The following is a 16,018-nucleotide window of genomic DNA, read 5'->3' as shown; positions in this document are numbered from 1 at the left end:
ATAGAGTCGGTACATCGACACAGTGCAGTCAATCTATCTGAGGATTGTAATGGTTTTGGATCGCTAGCGAGAGATAAAATTATATGGTTATGTATAGTCTGTGATTTGAGAAAATTAAGGGTTAATTTGCTAGACGCACATGTGAAGAAAATTCCAAGGAGAGATAGAAGATTATGTAATTTTAGTGGGTGAAGCTATAAACGTGTCTGTGCATGTTTACGCATGCTATTGGCTATAATAATAACATTGCTAAATTTGTATTAAAAACATGTATACAGGTAGATAAAAATAACTATCTAGTAATATAGATTTTGTTGAAGAAAATTTTGGTCTAAAACAAATAGACTTTCTTAAAAATATTACAAAATTAAACGAAACTGATTACATTAGTCAGAGTGAATAAAAAAATGTATGTGGTATATGGAAAATTTTGATCTGTTTATCAAATGAAATGTGTCATTGAATCGCACTATATATACATATATATGTATCTAATAGAATAATTATAACGTGAAAAGTGTGATAATTTAAAATATATTTAGACCTATTTAGGTCATTTTTATGAAAGATGTTAATAACACTTGAGAAAGTTGATTTTAAAAGTTGCGTTTGGTAAATATTAAAAATATTTATATGTGCAAACATTTACTTTTCAATTAAAGCAACTTTGTGATATACTAATTGTTAACTTAAATATAAGGCTGAATATAACTATCATTTGACTTGAGGAGTAAAAGGTCATTACACTTGAAATAAAATTTATTAAAATTAAAATAAATTAAATTTTTAATATTCACTCAAATCATTATTTATTTTTTATAATCTCGGTTAAGCTCAATTTTTTTCACTTCCGCACCTCAGCGTTTGTCGATTGTCAACTATATTAGATGCGTAGTTTGTGTTTTACACCAAAAAGCAATAAGTATTGACGACGCCGTCTTGATCTACATTTGTGTCAGGGATTATTTAGTTTATAATTTATATATGTCAAATATGCATAATTAGGTGTATGTATACAATCGTCTCCGAAGCGATTTGACGTGAATAGGGAAGCGGCTGCCTTTTCTATCTTCTCCGTCTGTAGATAGTCAACGGCCCCACTTAATTAAAAATCATATTAATTCTCGTTTGTCTAAGTCAGAGAGTCAGATTAAAGTTCCTGCTGAATTTGTTAGAAGTAATAAGAAATAGGTGTGGGCGAGTCTTGAATAAAAATGACTCTGGCTATCCATTTTTATGCACATGTTTAATGTTAGCCAACTTGATGCTGCAACGACTATTGGGGTGTAATATTATTTGTTTATCTTTTGTATTGCGCGACCATTAAATATTTTGAACAAGCGCGTTATTTGAACGGGCCGTTAAATATATGCTTTGCTTAGTCCCTTCAAATTTTTGATCGACACTCATAAGAAAGACAATGAAACTCATATTTGTATAGGCATTTCTAATATATTGTTTATTTACTTTCTTTAATCCCTCAAAACTTATTATCGGTAGTTACAAAATACACAACAATGGCAAAACTTATTTAAATTATAAAAATTGACGGATTGCTTTATGGCGCTTTTAACGCGCAAGACGTTTAGTTCTCACGTCTCATTTTAATAAATGATTTTAGATTTTTGTTTTGAATTTATTTATTTATAATAATACAAAATAAAAAAAAATGGAGGATACTGTAACAACCATACACACCTACGTTTGAAAGGGTCTTATACTCAAAACTTGTGTGAATTGACGGTGACCAAAATGATTATCCATCAACAAGGAAACAAGACAATAGCGTAAAGAATTTACTACACACAAACGCGCTCGTTACGACCAGAAAAAATCGCATAAATAGCACGAGTTTTGTTCTTACATAAAATATTTTCCGTGATTGAGAGAATATTTCTTTGTTGCAAAACGGTCATGGATATAATAAATCATCGGATCCACAAGATTCCAGTTGCAATGCAATATGGCCTTGGACAATGCCCATCAAGCGAACGTCTTTTCTATAGGTGTATACCTATTTCGCCGTTTTAAGAAGCGACTGCAGCGATTGGCTGGATGATCGCTGCATAATTGCAATTGGTCAGCAAGCTTTGAAACCCTAGATACTTAAGTCTGGACGAGGAGAAGGCAGTCACCAGCACGCCTGCGAAGACACTCGAAGAAACTAGCAGAAGCCCGCTGTCCGCGGACAACATACGATTATGGACTCACACATCTCACTGCCAGCTTCTCCACCACCGCTTGGAGAATATATTGTCGTTGCCACACCAATTAGAATTCTACGGATCGTCCACTGACATCATCTCTCCGCCAGCTTCTCCACCACCGCTCGGAGAAAACATCTCGCCATTTATCGTCTTTCGCAACATATAAACATATACACCCTGAGTCTCACTGGCTACGAAGTCATCCCCCCCTAGAATTCCCAAACCTTAAAATACTATGTTCAAATGATGGACTTATGAGTGGTAATAGCGGTTCTAAGAAGGTCGTATATGACCGACATTTTTAACGGCATATGAAGTGAATAATGCTCTCTAGAAAAGATGAGATAAAGTGACTTGTCCTGATGCCGAGGCAAAATAATCCGTATTAACAAAATGTGGCTTTCTACGACTTTTTATTGCTCTCACAGATCAAAAATATATTGAAAGGGCAACGTTTTGCGACCATAAAGAAGATAAAGACAAAGTTGCTAAGTAAGACGAATACTATACCAAATAGTACATTCTACTTATTACTGTTCTCCTGTTCCTCTAATTTAAAAGGAATCGTAGTTTTTGCCGGCAAAACAAACAAAGAGTGGTTATGCACATCCGCACAAATGTCTATAAAACGGTATTCGTCAATAGTTTCTAATAAGTGTTTTAAAACAATAGACTTTAGTCGTATTCAAGTGGTAAAACGAGTTTTTATTCGAAAAAAATGTGATACAAGTTAAATCTGAATGCAATTATACATAAAAATCGACTCTTTGAATAAAAATAAGCTTATATTTTGCATTATTTGATTAAAAGAAAATAAATTAATTTAATAAATATGTTATATTATAATAATTTTGATATTAATAATTATATTAAAAAATGCATCATTAAAAAAATATTTATTAAGAACTCAATTTTACAGATGGATTTTTTAATAATGTTAAATACAGTTAATATTTTTTATTAAGTATTTTTGCATATCCACAACTTTATTAGTTTTCCAGATACTATTAAAAAACAGGTGTATTTAAACATCCTGTAAAGACATTACAAATGTTATAATAATTAGTCTAAATTTTCCATGACATGATTAGGTCGATGACATTCAGTGCTCTTGGATACAGTAGATAATGTAATATATTTATTGAATAATATCATAAAATCATTTTATGTCTCTACATTTGTTTTCGTGTATATTTTGTTTTATAAACAACACCATGACCAAAGTAATATATGACAATATCATACATTAATCGAATCTGTATCACGAATCACAACTGCCATAAAATTTAAAAATGTACGTATTTCATTCAAAAGATTATTAAAAAAAATATCTTAAGTATCTCTTAACCCTGACTCTGTTATAATGATAAGTCACTTTTATCACATCAATTGAAATACAATTTATTGTAATATTATATTTTACATATGTGTTCTAGGGAGATTAAAAAAATCTTTGATTGAACATAAAAAATGATTGAGTTGAATATAGATTTGATATAAAAATCATTATTATGAATTTTTAAGATATTTATAAAAATGTTAATATAGTTAGCTCTATATGCGTCAGAGAGAACAAAACTGTATTTGTGTATTTATTAAGAAAACATTCATATCGTGTTTATAAGATCTTATTCGTTAATCAAAACACTCTTCACTCAAGTAGACAATCTTATTGTCTACAGAGTAATTTTATCTGATTTAAGATTATTGAATTGTGACAAATTAGAAAAATTGTATTGCCACTCAATATGTTTATCAAATGACATATTATTATTGATTATCTGGGTCCAAAAAATTTTAATTTCTCAATAGTTCATTAAAGAATCATATTTAAATAAAATATTATTATTGAAAAATTATTAAACATACAATAAAATCGTATATTTGTTATTCAATCATATTTAAAGTAAAATAGTAAGTACAATTACATATTATGGTTAAAATTGAACCAGTCAATATAAATATTATTTTATGAATATAAAATATTTTTTTTAGATATTCCTATATAGGAACTATAAAAACTTTATTAATGAGTATTTTCCTAAAAATAGTCTCTATTTATTTCCAATTTTACTTTATTATGTCTACAAAATGATGTAATTTGTAATTTTATAATCTGGTACTTATAGTAATCAATATTTGGGTTATCAGTTATTATATCAGTGTTAAAGAAAAATGTTTAGATTGATCAAGATATACTTTCTTTTAAAAATGTGAATTTTCTATTTATTCCTAAATTTAAATTTGTTTTCAATATATTAGTAAGACTGTTTATCACAGATTCTTTATATATTTTATATTACACAATTTACATATTTATTATACACGATTTATTCTTACTATATACTTTATTAAATGTCTAAAATATCAGCAATTAATTAGGAAATATAAACTGTATATTAATTGAATAATTAATTATTAATTTGATAATTAAACATTAATTTTATATAAAAAAATATTTAAGAATAACTGCATTTATGTATACAAAAGGAATATTTACAAATCACAATGATTGTTTATATTAGAACATAACAATATTACATCCAAAGTTCAAATCTATTCGTTGATTCGACTAATATGACTTTCTATTCAATAACTACCTACATTATAATAACGTATAAATTAATAATTTAATAACACAGCCTTGCAATAAACATTCTTCCAAATAATAATCTATCTACATTTAACAATAATACTGTTATTTGGAATCGTTTAATTGTCGATATATCACAAATTGTTTCCATTAAGTATTTGATAATCTTCACGGACTTTCTTCATCGTCATCTTCTACTCCGACTGCAGCATTTTCACATTGTTCTACTGAATGCTCATCAGCTAAAATAATCAATCAATCAATAAACAATTCCACTTCAAATAAATATGTAATAAAGCAAATTATTCACCATTTCTTCTCCTCAGATATTCTGGTTCATTCCATGGTTTTAATTCTGCGGATCCGAATACGATGAAGAACAAATTTGTGAAGAATAAAATTCCAGCAGCTATCATGAATACAATTTTCCATTGAGATGGATCAGTCTGAAATCAGAAATAAACGATTTATAATTAACACTTGATTACAATGTAAAGATTTATTACATATATAATACTTACATCATCACTTAAGATGTAACCGGCTAAAATCGGCGTTGTTATAACAATCATGTTAGCAAAGAAACAACTTATACTCATCAAAGTACCAGCGAAATTTGGAGCAAGATCGATCATGTTAACCTGTTTAATTAAATAAATTAGGTTTATGATTATTCAATTCAATATTTATATATATTATTGTATATATCACACTTACACTAAATCCGACAAATGTTCCGGCTAAAGAAGAATTTATAAACACTAAGAGTGTAACAGCAAGTGGCAAATTAGTACTGGGAATGTAAGATAATATAACGAAACCAAGAGCTGGAAACCACGTTCCTATAAAATAAACAATGATATAAATTTTAATATTCATTCAATGTGTCACATAAATTTAATTAATAAATATACATACCAATTGTATTAGCCAACTTTCTAGCAGTCGTAACATTAATAATTTCTTTATTGATTAACAAGTCTGATACATAACTGAATACGAATCCCATAATCCACATAGCTAAATATGGTATAGCTGAAAGTATTCCATTCTAAAAAAAACAGTAATATTAGGTTTGTAACTTGACTAACTATTAAATCCAAGTTAAAACTTGAATATGTATTGATAATATATATACCTGTTGAATATCAGCTCCGAATACTTTGTTTATGTAAGATGGAATTTCAGCTAAATTTGTAACATATCCCCAGAAGAATCCAACGTGTGTGAAGATAATAGCCCAAACTGGCATGCAAGTCAATATAGCTTTCCACGGTACTCTTGCAGACTGAAAATTAGATAAGATTTATTTTATTTGTGTATATTTATTTGATTGTGTTTATAATGTACTTTAATTTATATTTTTTTAATACCTCTCTAGTTTCAATTTGACCTAAAGACGTCTGAATGTATAGTTTTTCTTCGATCGAGATCGATTTGTGTTGAGCTGGACTATCGGCTAAGAACAATTGTAAGAAGGCTGCGTAGATTATACTAACTAAACCTAAAGTATAGAAAATTGCAGGCCATCCCATTGCACTGTTTGCTAAGAAGCCGCCCGATACCATCGATATCATGGTTCCGAATTGAGCACCTGAAAATTAATAATAATAATTATTGAGCGATCTCTTTTTCAATTAAATTTGTAATCTTGCATATTCGATAAGTAATTTATTAAAATAATATAATTTTTTTTGTTGTTCCTTAAAGAGGGAAGTATCAGGAAGTTTCATTAAATACATAAATAGTTTTACAACTGATTCGTGTTATTTAATAAAAGCCGAAAAACCTCAAAAATCATAATACTAAATAAATATCTGCATTTTGGATAATCTTTTTAGCTTCGAAACGCTATAAAATATAATTAGTAATTAATAAAATATTTATATCAAAAACGGACAATTATATATACATATTTATTTACTTGAGAAACTCTAATGTAACTTTGTCACAATATTTAAAAAAAAAAATATTTAATTTTTAAAGACAAACTTATGAGGATTTTGCATAAAATTAAAATTTCTGCAATACTAATTATAAAAGCGAAATGTTTAAATGATTATTCTCAGAAAATTTTAGATAATATTTATAGTATGAGATTATCAATCTATATTTAATATTGATTTATTTTAGATTATTTGTAAATTATTCTATAAATATTTATATACAGATGTTTCTTGATATTTTCTTACATTTATCAATGAGAAATACAATTTATTGATTAATATTAATTTATTTATTGATCTGCTGACAATATTTTTTGACTTTTATTATTCACATTTATATTTATTACTTATAATAACTCAAATAATAATATAGCAAGTGAAAGAATAAATATTTTATTATTGTTTTTAAAATTGGCTAAATTGAATGTCTAATTATTTTATTTTTTAGTTCACATACGTCTTATTTCATCTGAAAATATTTTATTTTATTACATATTTTATTCATTCAGTATATTTTAGTATTGAACCTAATTCAGATATGCCTTATGTTTATTTATGTTCTAGCCAACTTTCAAACCATTATTAATTAAATAAAATTAGACAATGACATAAAACTATTTATTTATTTTATAAGAAACACAAAAATAAGTTAATCGCAAATGTAATTAATAGACAATACTACCTTAACGCTTCATATTTTATAAAATAAGTATTTAACCTAATTCAGATATGATTTTTCATTATTTTATTTTTTAGCCAACTCTTAAACCAATTGTAATAAATTTTATTCACTAATTTATTTGTGTTTTTTAAATAATATTATTGAATATAAATTAATATTACAGTTACTTCTATATAAAAATTTGGTTCTAACTATATTTTTTTTAAGTAACTACTAAATAAAAGAGTATATAACTAAATTTTAATATTTTTTGTTGTATTATATTTATATACCAGGTATAGATTTTTAGTGACATCTATTGCCAATTTGAAATGTTAATATTATTGCTTAATTGCATATTCAGATTTTTCAGAAATATTTTTAGAATTCGCCACGCTTCTTTAATCTAATATTAAAATAATATATCTACCTCCGTATACATAAGCTCCAAATCTACCACGTTCATTGACCGGAGCCCATTTTCCAAGTGAAGTGTGAAGAGCAGGTAAGAACGCTCCTTGTGATAGTCCTTGTACTACTCTGAACGCACAGACTGCTTGCCATCCTCCCTATGAATAAATATTATTATTAAAATATTCATTGCATATAAATAGTGTTTTAAATGTCTCTAGGTTTATTATATCATGTATCATTGTATAAGGGTCAAGGTACTTGATCTAGAATAGTATAAACAGAAATATTTATTTATAACAAGTATTTCAAAACAAATATGTACTTTACAGTTTCCTTGAAAGTTTTAGGGTTTGAAAGGTGTTGCCCTTTGTTATCGTAAGGTCGATATCAAATCACTTCCAGTTCAACGACTCAGGAAGTTTGTTTTATAGATGGAATGTATGTGTATATGAATAATCATTAAGATTTATCTTAATAGCTATCAAAATTTGTTGTTTAGTAAGGTCGCCCGTATCACGCTAAAGATGAAAATTAGATAAACTTACGACATGAGCTGCCCAAGGTGTGAGGGTCGACGCCAGCCCGCTGACTATAGTGGCCATTACGAGAAGAGTCTTGCCTCCGTAGGCGTGGGCCAGTTGACCAGCTGGAAGCTGCATCAACGTGAAGCCCCATAGTACGGAGCTTAGGGTTATGTCTTGGATTTGTTTGTCCCATTGGTATATCTGTAATTAAAAAAACACGTTAAAAATGAAATGTATTCGTTAACAGCGATATTCATAATATTTGTGGCATGAACCAGTGTGAGTTTTTGAATGGAAGATCTCATGATATTTTCTTGAATAAACAGGTTTACGAGCTGATGTTTATTATATTTTGCACCCCACTTACTTTTTCTTTTAATATTTTCCATCAGTGAGTGACAAAATTGTAATGGTAAGAAAGTTTTAAAGCAATAAAATAATGTATATATATATAAAGTTAGCATTATTAATACAAATCCATTACATATAAGTATGAATGATTAAATCAATACGTATTGTATTTTGTTATAGCAAAAAATTCTGTATTTTTGCATTTTTAACAAAATATATCAAATCTTGCTGCTATTTATTCACTCTTCAACACCTTCAAATGTTTTAAACAGTTGCATTTTTCTCTTTTCAATGGATTTATTACATATTTGGAACTATTTATTCAGTCAAAATATTGATTTACATATGATAGAGAAACTAAATTTAGCTAAATCGTAAATTATTCAACGCAGTAAAATTTATATAAGCATTTATTAAAACCGGTGTTTGTCAAAAAATGATGTTCATCTCTTAATGTAATATACATTATGGAAAGCTGTGTTTCCACAATCTCTATTTATGTCACTACAATAATGTGAAAATAATTACCTAATGTGTATTAAGTGTACAGGGTTTTCCCAACGCAGTAAAATTTATATATGCAGTCGTATATCACGGAGTTCCAAAAAAAAAAATGTTCATCGCCTAATCATTTATTTACTTAAAAATCATAAGAGAGAAAGCTAAACTTTCACAGTCGCTATAAATAATTAAATTTAATATGAGCAATAATGTACCATACTCTATAATTATACATACGTAAATGTAGTTATAGCTAATTATTATTTATCAACATGTACACATATAACACAAAAACAAAAAATGCACAGTGCTAACTTGTTTTTGGTAGATTATATATTGCTGTTATTTTTTAATATTTAACACTTTTTGGACAGTTGATTATATTATTTTTTAGTTGAATATTAGCAACATATTAGGCGTTACAACGAAAGAGATACTAAATAAGTAGTGTAAATCAGTGCTATATATGTATAACTTATGCAATACATTTTAAAGATTCATTATCATCATTCATGCGTGAGATTATGAAAATCTAGGAAAACCTAATCTGTAATAATTGATCAAAATTATCATTTATATAAATAATTTGAATCTCAAACACGTTGATTTTCAAAAACACTGGGGTCCAAATAGGGTATTTTAGATATCAATCAATAACTTTAAGCAACTTCAGATATTTTTTTGTAACTAAAGAGTAGCAATTAATATGCTACTGTATTATGAAATGTGTATTTTGGTAAAATTAAAATACGCGTTTGTAAATCCCTGAGTTCACTGATGTCTACATATATATATGGCAAAATATAATAATATATTTAAATTGTATATTGAAGCGAAGCATATTCAAATGGTTAATACATATTTCAATTAAATTATATATTATAAATAAAGTTTCCATGGGCAATAAATATAGAAAAAATATATGTATTTTATTTAAGATAATTTTTATGTAATATTTTTATTATAAAACACTTCTAAGGATAATCATTATAAAAACGTGTATTTGACGCAGCAAATTATATTATATTAAAATATAATAAATTGATTTAATAGCCGGAAGAATGCGAGATGATGACGAGTTAACCTTTCAAATTAAACGCAGTTTTGCAACTCGTATGCTATCGATATATTTATAATGAAGCAAACCGCCATTTAAAATAAACCGCAAACTATCTTGTTATGTACACACGCTCAATAATTATATAACTATTAAGAAATTTCATATTTTTCAATAGCCAATTAGAATGCGGTTATAAATCATTCAATGCATATCGATACATTCAAGGATTTGATATCAGAAATTTCCTTGCTTTTTACATTGACCTTAAATAAAAAAAACTGTGGCAACCTTATGAAGCATGTACCATAATGATTTATTTATACAATAATCACGATTTGATCTTCAATTAATAGCATATGAGCTCCACACATCCGTGTTACTTATTAGAATATGTATATAGACTAATGTGGAGTTGTTCTTCCTTGCACGAGTTGTAACTAGATTAGTTTTTAATGAGACAGTGTGATATTGTGCTTACCTCTACGTTTGCATTTGTGTTGTAAATATCAGTCATAGCTACTATTCCAACGCTCAAAGCTACACCAGAAGCTTCACTTATAGCGAGACCGATGAAGAGTAGAAATGCTTGGACGTGTCTGGTTCCAAGTCCAAGATCTGTAAAATAATATACATTTTAGAACATTGCTATATATTTAAGGGAGATATTATTAAGTCATCTCTCAGTAGAAACGCGAATGTCTAAAAATAAATATTCTAAATAAATATTGATAATGTAGATTTACATTCTAATTTACACAATATAAATACTAGGCTTGTGAGTTATCGGTATGTCCATTCATTAAGAATGATAATATTATTTTAATACATGTAAAAGTAAATATATTAGTACGATGATTCAACGTTGTAGTATCATACATTCTACTACTTGTTTAAAGATAAACATCAACGTGCTAGGCAAACATTTAAATTGTGCTAAAAATAAAAACCTGATTAAATCGCAAGACAATCGATTGTTTCTCAACATTTTCTTTATGCAATTCTTCTCGAGTGCACAACTATAAGATTTAAAACATGACGTTAATTGGTTAAGATTGAACAAACGATTTAAATGCAAAACCCGCATAGAAAAAATAAATAATGCAAATCTCATGATTGGATTCTGATAAGCAATTGTTATTTAACGGTTTTATTCAGAATCTAATTTTGTAATGTGTATGTGAATATTTTATTGCTATTTTAGTTGAATTGCACAATCGTTATCAGTGCGTTTTGATAGATTGATGTGAGTATATATAAAAAAAATTGTAATACTATCAGTCAACTACCTCGACTCGAGCGACTTGTTGAGCAACTTTCTTTGTGCTCGGCCTTTGTAAATTTCAAGTTCAAAACCGTATAAAACGAGGCTTGTTTCATAATGAGACGAAAACGCGTTATGAAACGACGTTATTGTTAATTTATTGCAGCAAATTTTAACAGAATGCGGTTAAACGTGATTCAGTAATCGACCGATTAATTAACAAAACAAATTAAGAGAGTATGATGATTAATACAATTTGTATATATTAAATAATTCAACAATAAATTTAATAGATCTATAAATATATTTTTATTAAGGTACTAATATTTTTCATACTATGTTAAAACACGCGTTATATTTTTGGAATCTCGGGATTCATCGCGATTTTCGCTTATTATATTTATATATTTCGTCTGCGATGCTACAGCCATGGTCACAAATTATCAGGTATATATTTATATACAGATGAATCTGATTGAAAATTAAGTATTTTGTTATAATTGTAATTTTTAAATTATTCTACAATTAATATAAATATGTTATTGATATAAACTTGAAGTTTAACATTTAATAGTAATCTTAAACTAGTTTTTAATTAATTCAGTAATTAGTTTTGAATGATAAGATGATATGAAAATGCATTATAAGTATTGCTACTATGTTTATCTTAATTACACACCTTAGATTTATTATAATATATTAAAACATATTTGATGAGTTAATATTACAACATAAACATTTGCTGTTGGAATGTGATGAATGAACGAAACCACAATAGTTTTTGTATACAGCAAAAAAGTAGTATATGTAATAAAACCATTGTCATAACCGGTCGTTCTGTTTCATATAATCTATGCAAATTGTTTATTTTCTTTGTAATTTTATCAATAAATTGATAAGTTATATGCATGTGTACATTTAGATCAAAACAACTTTTTAAACGAGTCATCGGGGATGAAGCTATGTGATCATACAATGTTAATCTTCCGGGTGAATGCGAACAGGTTAACCTTCGTAGTTCATCTCCCTTAGTAAAGGCATTTATTGGAATTTGCAATTATTTATAATGTTAATTATAGTTATAAAGCATTGTTGGTATGTGAAATTAAAATAAGAAACATTAAATTAAAAACAAATTAAATCTAATTTCCTATTGCTTTTTTTTATAAAAAAAATATATAGATTTTGATAGTAAGTTTATCATATTTTATAATGTATATGATTGCTATTTATATGACGTTGTTGTTAAATTTTTTTATAAACAATATTGACCTCTTGCAATCGCAAAAGTTTCACTATAAAATTTTGTGCTACATATGCTGCATTATCTCACCACGTATTCATAAAAACATTCTTCCATTGATGTGAATCGTTAAAAAAAAGGTAAATTGCTTAATTTCAAAATGACATTGCAGTATGTAAAAGAAGTTAATTATTAAGTGCAATAATCATAAATACATGTAGGTAAAAAGGCACTTAAACAATTTATTCAATAATAAATGGTCCAAAAATCAAGGTATTTATGCTCTTGTGGTTTTTTTTTAAATACCTCTAATGTCTTTGTGGTTCTATTGACCTAAGTTTTGATAGGTATTAACATAATTTTGAAGGTTACAAAATATCAATTTTTAAATTGATATTTTGTAAAAAATTAATAATTAGTGGTACAAAAATCAATTTTTATACTTATCTACCTTTAAAACTGTAATTCGGTATTTTAACAATAACATGCATTTCTCAACTGCATATATTATACTAAGAAACTCGAATGCTTATAAGATATTTAATTTTATAACACATGTGGTTACATTGCTAAAATAATTTGGTAGATGTATCTGTAATTCTTTTGAAGTACTATATGAGATAATTAAAAAAATATTTAAAGATAAACCCTCAATTAAACGTAACTGATGTTTATAAGCTTAACTTTTAAACTACATGTGCATAAGCGATTTCTATAATTTGTTAATCTCAATTCGGAAATATAAGCAAACGCACATTTACACACTCTGAAATTATGTCACAGTCGTATTTGACAATCGATAAATCATTACAAAAGCAGCAGTTTTATATATAGTGTTATAATACGATAATAAATTACCTTGCATACCAGCACCGATCACATTGTACTCGCAGTCCCTCTTTTTAGGATGCATTTTTACAATATTTGATATTATTACAAAAAAATATTAAATGATTATTATTATGATCATATGATCACACACATGAACACTGATTATTACAAATTAATTTTATTTGACAACAGCAAAAGATGTATGATTGTCACAATTTTATTTATAGGTTCATACGCAAAGTTTTGCGTAATCACTGCTTTTTCACAGATTCTTTTTCACTTAGTTAATGTTTGATAGTATTATTTTTGTCGTGTACTGCTTGTAGTGTCGACTAGTGTACTGTCCGAGATGTTGTGACCGTTTGGCACTTCACGAGCGCGAGTCGTCTCACCGATCGTGGCACCTTGGAGTGACTGTCCTCGGTGGCACACTCGGTGGGTGTACATATAGGGGACCGATTGACGCAAAACCGATACGGACGATACCCCGGCCAGCCCCGGAGGAAACACGGAAAATCATAGTGATTCATCATCTTGCGGCTGCTCCGAACTGCTATCGCCGGAGAACCGGTTTTCGGTAGAGCGCTCTGAAAAGATCCGACGATTGGAACCGAGCCGTAGATGATGGATTTTGAAATGATCGAGCTGTGATATAAATCCATCAAAAAAGTATGTCTCAAGGACGTCATGGAATTTATCATAGATTCAATGTTGAATCAAAGTCTAATGATCTGCCAGTTTTGTTGATTTAAGACAATTAACCAATTGAGCTTAAAAGCAAAGCAAATGAATTTTACAAATACTTCATAATATAGAAGAATATGCTTCAAATCAATTTTTTTATAATAATACCAAAGAAATTAATAAATATTAAAATAAATTAAAGCACAATATAGCCGCAATAATGGACTAAATAACAGTAAAACTAATAAAATCTTATAAAAACATTATTGTATGTATTATAGGTAATTTGATTAATGTTTCATGAGCTTATTCCTAAAAGAAAATCTAGAAAAAACAGTCTTGAATCTATCTCGAAAATATGTCATTTTAGTAAAATCATATTGGAATACATTTTCACTAGTAAATATATATTTTTAGCGGTGAAAATATAAATTATCTAGTAGGTGCTATTATAATGATATCATTTCAATGTTTCTATATGTAATATTAATACATATATTTACATACTTATCAATATTTATTTACACCCGATGTATTTTTTGTAAAATTATATTTTCACTAGTTAAGTCTTAATATATTTTCACCAGTAGATATATATTTCTACTAGCGAAAATATAATAAAACTGATTGGGGCTAATATGCTGCGCTAAAATGTCTATGAAACTCAATTTGACAGTTGCGAAACGTCTATTTGCTGTTCAAACCCAAACCTAACCTAATGAAAGTTTTAAAACTAATAAATAAGAATTCCCATTTTTACTTTTCGTTTTTCTTTTGATAAATAAAAAATATATATAGTAATTATAATAACACAGTATATTATTGAATATACCTTATATATAATATCTTCATTGTTTTTTCCTATTGCAATATTTTTTTAGCTATATTTAAGAATGGTAATTATATTATTCATAGTAATTAAAATAAAAAAAAACTTGAAGAATGGTAAAATATTTATCATTTAATAAAATATATTAGTATGTACATGATCACACACTATTTTTAAAATAACTTCTTACAAGCACATTTTATCTAAAGTGGTATTGGCAATCCTTTAAAATACTTTATAAAAAGCTCTCATATATTTTTGCAATCGGCCGATTCTCAAGCAAATCTGATTATAAATGCAGTTCTTAAATTTTCAACGCAAAAATCGTAAATCATTATTGCAGATTGTACGATCTGATGGTAGGAATATACTGTTATTGTTTAATATAAAAAAAATAGTAAAAAGATCTTTGACATTTGATCGAACTACACGTGCTTTTTTAATCTTGGCGCTTCTGTCGAATGGACTTTTGGGTCGAAATCATAATTATACTCCCGTGATTCGTCACTTGTTATTTATTTATTTAATTGCAAATCTTTCGTTGCAACATGACAAGCGTTAGATCAATGCACTATATCAGGATAAAAACAATCAACAACTATTAAATAAGTAACTTAAGGGTATAGTTAATAAATCACTATGCACGACTTGGTACCTTTTTATTTTTAATTATTTAATACATTATTCATTCGTAACATAAGAAAAATCTAGGAAAACTTGTGCTTTAATACTGTAAATCTAGGAAAACGTAATAATGATTACAAGTGTTTTAATACTATAACTGATTACAAATGCTTTAATACTGTAAATGGAAACCATTTATTGAATATCTTCTGAAAAATAACGATTTTTTTTTAACAGCGGCAATAAAAAAGGTGGACCCGACATCATCATTTTTTTATTAGTAGTTGAG

General features: G+C 27.5%; 1 protein-coding gene across 1 annotated transcript; it reads right to left on the bottom strand.

The window, feature by feature from the left end:
* Window positions 1-4,889: 4,889 nt before the first annotated feature.
* On the bottom strand, window positions 4,890-13,949 carry LOC148235894 (putative inorganic phosphate cotransporter). The gene is made up of 11 exons (XM_088184714.1): window positions 13,620-13,949; window positions 10,736-10,872; window positions 8,367-8,546; window positions 7,838-7,976; window positions 6,174-6,394; window positions 5,939-6,088; window positions 5,719-5,851; window positions 5,518-5,642; window positions 5,322-5,441; window positions 5,111-5,246; window positions 4,890-5,042 (listed from the first exon to the last, which is right to left on the bottom strand). The coding sequence occupies exons 1-11, from the start codon at window positions 13,672-13,674 to the stop codon at window positions 4,969-4,971; spliced, it is 1,470 nt and encodes a 489-aa protein (XP_088040840.1). The 5' UTR covers window positions 13,675-13,949; the 3' UTR covers window positions 4,890-4,968.
* Window positions 13,950-16,018: the final 2,069 nt, after the last annotated feature.

The sequence above is a fragment of the Plectrocnemia conspersa genome, unplaced genomic scaffold, assembly GCF_051122295.1.
Source record: "Plectrocnemia conspersa isolate PC_06_02 unplaced genomic scaffold, ASM5112229v1 ptg000004l, whole genome shotgun sequence".
Classification (NCBI taxonomy): Eukaryota; Metazoa; Arthropoda; class Insecta; order Trichoptera; family Polycentropodidae; genus Plectrocnemia; species Plectrocnemia conspersa.
This window is presented reverse-complemented; position numbering and strand designations above follow the sequence as displayed.

Excerpts from the sequence above, each read along its gene's own strand:
- LOC148235894 (XM_088184714.1), bottom strand. The coding sequence starts at position 13,674 with ATGCATCCTAAAAAGAGGGACTGCGAGTACAATGTGATCGGTGCTGGT. Across the intron at positions 6,395-7,837 it reads TGGAGCTTATGTATACGGAG|GTGCTCAATTCGGAACCATG; the intron begins GTAGATATATTA and ends ATTAATTTTCAG. Across the intron at positions 5,247-5,321 it reads GTTACATCTTAAGTGATGAT|ACTGATCCATCTCAATGGAA; the intron begins GTAAGTATTATA and ends TTCTGATTTCAG.